A 7,586-nucleotide genomic window follows, 5' to 3' on the forward strand; every position below is an offset into this window, starting at 1 on the left:
TGCCTTTATCAGAACGTGCGCTTTTTCTCGTAACATTATCACGTCCTGAAGTACATTTTCACTTCGAAGGAAATACCAAATTAAAAAATAGCTGTCAGGAAGCCTTGAGAAACTTTCTTTTTACGTTTCAGTCTTGCTCGAGAGGCAAACGAAGACTTTTAGCAACGTGCATTTGTCTGCATAGTGAGTCAGGGAACATGAAACGTTCCATTTTTACTTTGTAAATTGCAATTTCCTAACTCTACAAAACTTAATGATTTGATACGTAATTTCGCAGCGTCGGTTTTTCTACGAACAATAGTTACCAAAGCAAACAAATCTATCGTTCAAAATAAACGATTTTCCTTAAAATGGAGCAATTAATTAGGAAATCTGTCCGCGTCGATCATGTTTATTTGTTAAATACCGTATTTCAGGTTTAAGAGAAATATCAGCTCATCTGGTCCCGCTAATTAATATGTCTTATCAATATTACCGATAGCAGCAAATTGCACGAAATGAGCGAGCCAAGGAGAGGAAAATGGAGCAACAAAACCCAATAATTCATTTAAAAGAACCTTTCAGTGTAACAAGCACGATTAATTAAAAAGCTAGGAGAACACTTTACAATCTTTTCTTGTAGTAAACTATAATTTTTTTGTAATGTCATTGTAAGGAGTAGAGTGGTTTTGATATTGAAAGCTTTTCAACTACACGCTCAGTATGATTTTAAAATCTCTGTTATTAGGTCGGGATCACATTTTACTAATTTTCCTGTTCGATCCTGAAGGTTACGACAGGTAGTATTGGCAATAATCCGTGATCTTTTTTTTCTTCAGAAACACCTGATTTCTTTGTCCGATTACTTTCCCCGATCATCGCCACCTGCGCATCGTAACCTGTTTAAACTTCAGCTGAATAGGTATTCGGTGAGCACATAAATTAAATTGGACAACCAGTGTTATGTTAATTATTAGATTGGCGCCTCGTGCAGCCCATTCAACTGTGTCAGGTTTCCATTCAGCCGTACACACAATGAGAGACGTCACAAAGAATACGTTAGAAACAACATTGGCAGTACTCATTGGCATCGTCAAAACAGCCCCGAGCTCTTTAGCAGTGAATCGAACACACTAAGAACCCGAAGAAAGGCAATTTTCGACGGTAATTGAACACAACGCTAAGACACCGTCTAGAGCATCTTGGACGAACATCGTAAGTCACTAGAGGGAATATTTTGAGGGTAAAGGCCTGAAATCTTGCTTTCCCGCCTTTTTTAATTACTCAGGAAGAATTTACTACGAAGGAAGTGAGAAGCGTGGAATTATTTCGCGGCGGTAGACGCGTGGCCAGTGAATCGTGAACAGTGAGAATCATGCCATCACCAAAAAGTTCAAGGTCTGCGCCCACTCACTCCGTTGACCAAAAGCTGCTACGAGTCAAAGATGTTGTCATCCATCGAAGCACAGAGAAAGGCAACAGTTGTCAGTGTTGCGGGAAGCGACTTGTGGCGCTCCCGCTTCTTGGCTTCACAATTCTTTCCATTGGATGTCTTCTTGGAATCGGTTATTTTAGCATCCACGGAGTAACATCCTCTGCGTACCATACAGAAGGGCTGATACCATCCTATGTTACAGGCGCATTGGTACGTTCATTGTTTTTATTTCTTTTAAGAACATAAATCTCTTTGCTACAAGACTAGATCTTCGTAACAATGGTATTAACAGAAATTATGTAACAGTAAGGCTTACCACCGCAATTTGTTCTTCGAGTTTATTTATGCACTCTGTAGTAAAATATGGTAATCGAACATCCAACTGTCGCTCAGTTCGTTATAACTCTTGTTTGAAGTGTTCCCCTAAATTCCCAAGTCACGAATTAACACCGTAGGCAGTTGGATATTTATTATACGGCAGTGTTAACCGTCTGATTGCAATATATTTAATTCAAAAGCAGTACATAAATCAGCTCACATTGAAAACAACGCACGACTTTAATGTGACAGTTATCAACACTCCTTGTGTTTGGAAAAACGGAGTTTCAAATCTACCTGGCGTTTTTGCTACACTTGTAGAAATTCGTAACTGACGAACAATGCCTTACGAATTTAGAGTTGCTGTAACTCCTCAAATACTTTGTTTTTTTTTTTTTTACTTCGTTTGTCTGTGAAGATTTATGGTTCGAAAAGTGTTCATTTGATGCGTTTTTGGAAAGGATTACACAACAGTTTAAGTAAAGCACATTAGTACCTTGTGCAAATATAGACAAGTGCCTGACGCTTATACATATTCAATGGGCTTAGATTTTGACAAATTTCGCATATCGAGCTTCCGAACTTCGCAATTTCAAAGCTTTAGTGGATTTTAATGGATTAAATGCGCGAAAAAGGGTTAAATTTTCAGCTGCAACCAATTCAGCGCGGGAGAAGAAAGGAACCTTTTATTTTGGGTGTAGTCGATGCAAGTTTCGAAACAAACAAAAGAACTGGAGTGACTCTGGCGCGTGCGTATAAATCGTAAACAACACCTTTACTTATGTTAGGGTATTGTAAAATGGAGCCCACGCTGAGAAAAAGAAAAAGATTCTGTGTCTTGCCGTGGTGTTTACCTGTTTGCTTCATCAACCAAATGTTGCTTTGAAACTCACTTTTGATCGGTGAGTGGAGATGAAAGAGTTTTTAGGCGCAATTCCATAGACACGTGCCAAGAGTGAAACGCAATTGTTCTCATGCCAAAAACGCGTGGTTAGTGAATGATACACTTAACCGCTTTGTTTTTCCTTGTACAATATCACGCGCATTTGAGCTAAAAGCGCCATTGACATTGATTCACTTGGGGCGTTCTCAGGGCGCCAAATTCTAGCCTTTTCTGTTCCCAGTGGATCAAAAAATAAGAAAAGAACGGCCTAACAAGCAAACGGGTGAACGAAGCGTCCTTAGTTATCGCCGAAAAGTCTGATGTTTTGAAGTGAAAAAGAAATAATTTGTAAATGAATTGTTTGTTACGTGAGTGCCGGAGGATAAAAGGAGTGTCAAAATTTATTATGATAATCAATGCTCAATGCGGTGGTAAAAAGCTTTGGCCCGCTGCCGGAAACTCTCAAGCTTTTGCATGTAGCACTTTGAGATCGGGAGATCAAATCATGTTTATTAGCTTAAGTCGCTGCACGTGTTAATTTACATCGCAGGTTAATATAGCCTCGTGCCCTCATATCATTGTATTTGCATGAGAAAGACTAATCAACAGATTGTGAAGAAAACCTCTCTGTTTTGATCCTCGAAGTGTAATTGGGGTTTCTTTTTCCTACATGTATGAAGTTAAGCAGATCTTTGAGTGAGTTGTTTTGGAAGGAATCCTTCGTCTTATATTGATTGGTGAACAGTTTAAGAGTCACTTTCTTGACCAAAAAAAATGAGTATGCGAAGGAAGTATAGCTTGATAAGAAAAAACATTTGAAAGGAAAAAGTTCATTTTAAATTGAAAAGGAGCCTTCCTCCGTAGTGATAGCGCGTTCTCTGAGAGCCTCATGCAAGTTATATTGATCTTTAAAAAGACTGTTCGTGACTTCAAATAAGAGAATTTTGCCAAACAAGTCTTGCTCGAAGAAGAACAAAGATTAAACCCTCTGTTAATTGAACAGGAGGGAAACGGAAGATTGGATTAACCTTGTATCTGTATCAAACGCGGAAATAAAGAATAACAACTGTTCCGCGTCAAACAAATCAAAGAAACTGGGGATTTATTGCAATACTGTTGTGTTCTTCTGTGTGACAAGGGCAGTATTAGTATTGATGTGTGCGTTTTAGGAAAGTGAAATCAAAGAGCTTTTAGTAACAGGTAGTCTTAAAAAAATGTTAGTCATGTGAACTTTAAGGTTATGAAACAGTCCATTGTTTCACATTTTCCTCAGTCACTTTTTTACTTAATTCTGTTTTACTTCGGAAGGTGAATGGAAGGTTAATTAAAAAGAGAGAAAAGATTTATCCAATACACTGTATGATCATCACATTAACAGAGTTGGTGAACACAAAACAATTGGTTAAGTTTCCCATATTCCAACCTGTTGCATTGTACGAATTGATCTCTATCAAATCAAATTAGAAAACACGGCACATTTGTATTGTTTCGCTTCTTTTTGTGACTGTAAATTGAATCAACACTTGCGGTTCTAGGTGATAAAAAACCACCTGCTCTCAAAAACATGTGTTTCGAAGCGTAGCTAGTGAAAACACATGTTGCGTCTTGCAGCAAACCAAATCTGGTAAAGGGTAATAAGGTTTTTAAGACGATGACTGCAAGAAATGTCTTAAATTTCCATTGATAAAGCTCAGAAACTGTTTGTGGGTTTATGAATGGCAAAATCATTCGTCTGAGAACGATTAAAATTCATAAAGATCTTTGACCGCAAATGAAATATGACCAATCGAAATGACTGCGGCTTGGTGAAATTATCTCTAATGACAAGGGAAAATAACTTCCTGTTGTTTTGGGTGTTTGTTTCTTAAACGCAGCTCCAATATTTCAATAGCGTTAAAACGGTAAAAGAATAAAAAACGCAAAAGAAAGCCTTATTTCCTTCATATCTGAGTGAGATCTTAGCGGTTTTCGACCTCTTATTTCTGTTTGAGCATTTCTATTTCCTTATCCGAACACTTCAACAAAGATTGAAAACAATCACGTAAAAGTTCGTTTACACGACGGAATCAAGAAATATTCGGTGAGATTCGCTAGTTAAGCTCAGACACCCGAATTTTCCTATCAAAACAGCCTCGAAAAAGTTCAGCTCTCGTCGGCGTCCACGTGAACGATTGCAAATGGCTTTAATTTCTTTTGAAAGGCCGTCTTGTGGAAACAAAGAAGTGGATTTTTAATCTCGGTCACACCCGAACAACAAATAGCTCTAGGAACTCTTAACTTTCTTACTCCATGTCTATAAATGTAAAGGTCTCCTTTTTTTTTTTGCTGGAGGGAAGAGGTCTTTTTTCATGTTCACAGTGGAGAAGACTACAAAGAGTTAGAAAAGGAATGTGAAATCAAGCCGAAAATTCTACAATTTACTTTGTCATTTTCGACTGTAGCTTGTTAAATTGTTATCCATCACTTAGACAATATTAGAGATTAAACAGTTAAATTTTAAAAATAAGGCTCCAATTCTTAAAAGTGTTAATCTGATTTCTTTTTCTACAGCTTGGGTTAGTGGGATTTCACCTGATGTTAATGTGCAAGCCAAGATGTAAATTTCTTGTAAGTACTTTCTTTCAGATTGTCGCTAACATTATTAGATGTAGAGAAAGATTTTTCGTCTTGTCACGAGCGTGGGACAGAGAAAAAATTCTGAGTCTCCATAAGGAATCGGACCTCAGACCTTCGGATTCCGCGCTTCGATGCGCTACCACTGAGCCACAGAGATTCTACTGTAGGCGAGATCTATTACGAAGTTCTCAAGACACGCCGTCTTGTACACTGCTTGGATCAGCATGTGTCGATAGAGTAATGTTTTTAGATAGAATAAGAGAGATGGCAAGTTTTGGGCTATGAACTTCGTAATAGACCTCGCTCACCGTATCTGTCACTCTCGTGTCAGGACGAAAAACATCTTTCTCTAATTCTTTACCGAGCTCAAAACTTTCCATCTCTCTTATTCTATCTACAATATTAGATGTGTTACAAGAAATCTTTTGGAAACTTTATCCAGTATCAGTTCCATAAAAATTATCATGTCTAAAGTAATTGTGGTGTATCCGTCGATTTCAAAAGTGAGGTCGTCAAGTCTCTATATACTATGCTATTCCGTGATACTTTTGTGAACAAATTCTGGGGAAGAGTAAACAGTGTACTTTAGCTGCTCGATTCAGGCGGAAGTCACACGAAGTTTTGAAATTTGAAGATGAAACAAAATGTATTGCCTAAAGGGCTATCGTTTTCTTTGCTTTTACTTCAAGTTTTCCTCTCTTATTTACAATTCACAGATTGTTTCGTCAATAATTTTCACCGTGGCAGCCGCATTTCTTTGTTTCGCCGGAGCACTTTTTACTGGGACCGAAATAGCGCCTCTCCTTTCAAAGATGGGCAACTGTCAATATTTCCCTGTGGAGAACTCGTGCAAGTGCTTTCATCACAGCGAACTACGACAAGTGTCGATAATCTTTAGAGACACTGCAAACTGTAATGGTATCCAAAACAAGCTGCGTGACCTGGTATACGGCATGTGTGGCGTGTACAGTGGTGGACTGATCACCTGCATTCTGGCCGCAGTCATGGAGACGGCATTATTGTGTCGCAAAAGACGGTCTAAGGTGCGTTTTATTCAGACTAAATTAGATCAAATTGTCGTGCATATGACAGCCTCTCGGTCACAAAAAGTGAGGTCGTCTCTCGGTCACACCAAATCGAGCTGTTTCAAGGCACTCTTTTGGTTGTAAAGTTTGAAGGTGTTTTTTTTCTCTAAGCGCACTTTAGTAGTAATGTGTATGTTTTCCTTTTTCATGTAGGCCACCCTACACTCCAGGTCAGATGGTGATGGCAAATGTACCGTAAATTCTCGCCAGTCTCAAACATCGCAAACAGACCTCAGCGTTATCGAAGAGGAAGACGTTGAACTCGCAGCAACAGAAATTCAACGTTCACCCATCGAAACTCAAGCCAGCCAAACACCATCGAACTTTGTACGAGATGTGCCTTGTTCGCACTACGTGGTCGATATGAGCATTCCGCGACGAGATTACGTTATCAATTATAATTCCAATTCCAGACATGACCCACCTCCTCCGTACACCGAGTGAAAATGTGCCATGCACGTTAGTGGGGAAGGGGTACGGCGGGGAGGCTGAGATCGGTGCTCTTGCTGGCTCAACAGACAAAATAAATAAAAAGCAACAAAAACAACAACAACAAGAACAGAGCTGTTCGTTTTGGAATGAGGATGTGATAGGGAAACTAAAAATCCCACAGACCACTTTATCTAGATAGCCCGCTTGTGAAGTCTACGAGTAAGTTACTTTAACAGATTAAGCCAAATTTAGTTCTGAATCGATCAGCGTATTGAAATTATACGTCTGTAGTGATTAATTCATTTAAGGCTTGTAAATAACAGATGGAAAATGTTGGAAGTGTAATGGCTTCCGAAAATTCTTTGTATTATATGTTAAAATACATCTGTACATATAAAACTGTAAAGGTCAATTTCTTCATAGGTAAGGGGCTTTTCCCTGTGGCCAACTAGTCATGGCTACACGCTTTTCAAATTTTTAGATGTCATTGTAAGGATACTCTCATAAGATTTCTGTTTGTAATCACACTTTAATCTCGATCAGTGATTTGATGAACATTCATCGTGAATTATTTTTGTAACCTAGAAATAACTTCTGTTGTTTTCTGAGGGACGTTATTCACTTTGAAAAAAAATAAAATTATTACATTATTTTAACTTCCTTCTCATTTTATGGCATTGAAGTTGTTTTAGTGCCTCCAACTTCGCGTAGTGATGTGGACAATTTAATTCTTATCCTACAGAGCAGGCGTAATGCTCATTATTTTCTTGGGGAAAATTCCTGCCTCCATCTTTGGTTTTTGCTGCAGTTGTAGGGTGGAGAGAGAAAATACAAGTTA

General features: G+C 38.5%; 1 protein-coding gene across 2 annotated transcripts; it reads left to right on the top strand.

Moving 5' to 3' along the window:
• Nucleotides 1-978: 978 nt before the first annotated feature.
• LOC131796373 (protein ENTREP2-like) lies at nucleotides 979-7,404 on the top strand. 2 transcript variants are annotated; one of them, XM_059113950.2, is made up of 5 exons: nucleotides 982-1,143; nucleotides 1,268-1,624; nucleotides 5,166-5,222; nucleotides 5,948-6,274; nucleotides 6,470-7,404. In XM_059113950.2, exons 2-5 carry the CDS (start codon nucleotides 1,355-1,357, stop codon nucleotides 6,758-6,760), a joined length of 945 nt encoding a protein of 314 aa, XP_058969933.1. In that variant the 5' UTR covers nucleotides 982-1,143; nucleotides 1,268-1,354; the 3' UTR covers nucleotides 6,761-7,404. The 2 variants fall into 2 exon arrangements, with proteins under 2 accessions (XP_066020031.1, XP_058969933.1); XM_066163934.1 differs by having other exon boundaries at nucleotides 979-1,624.
• Nucleotides 7,405-7,586: the final 182 nt, after the last annotated feature.

This window comes from Pocillopora verrucosa, chromosome 1 (assembly GCF_036669915.1).
Source record: "Pocillopora verrucosa isolate sample1 chromosome 1, ASM3666991v2, whole genome shotgun sequence".
In the NCBI taxonomy this organism is placed as follows: domain Eukaryota; kingdom Metazoa; phylum Cnidaria; class Anthozoa; order Scleractinia; family Pocilloporidae; genus Pocillopora; species Pocillopora verrucosa.

Excerpts from the sequence above, each read along its gene's own strand:
- LOC131796373 (XM_066163934.1), top strand. The coding sequence starts at position 1,355 with ATGCCATCACCAAAAAGTTCAAGGTCTGCGCCCACTCACTCCGTTGAC. Across the intron at positions 5,223-5,947 it reads AGCCAAGATGTAAATTTCTT|ATTGTTTCGTCAATAATTTT; the intron begins GTAAGTACTTTC and ends TACAATTCACAG. Across the intron at positions 6,275-6,469 it reads GTCGCAAAAGACGGTCTAAG|GCCACCCTACACTCCAGGTC; the intron begins GTGCGTTTTATT and ends TTTTTCATGTAG.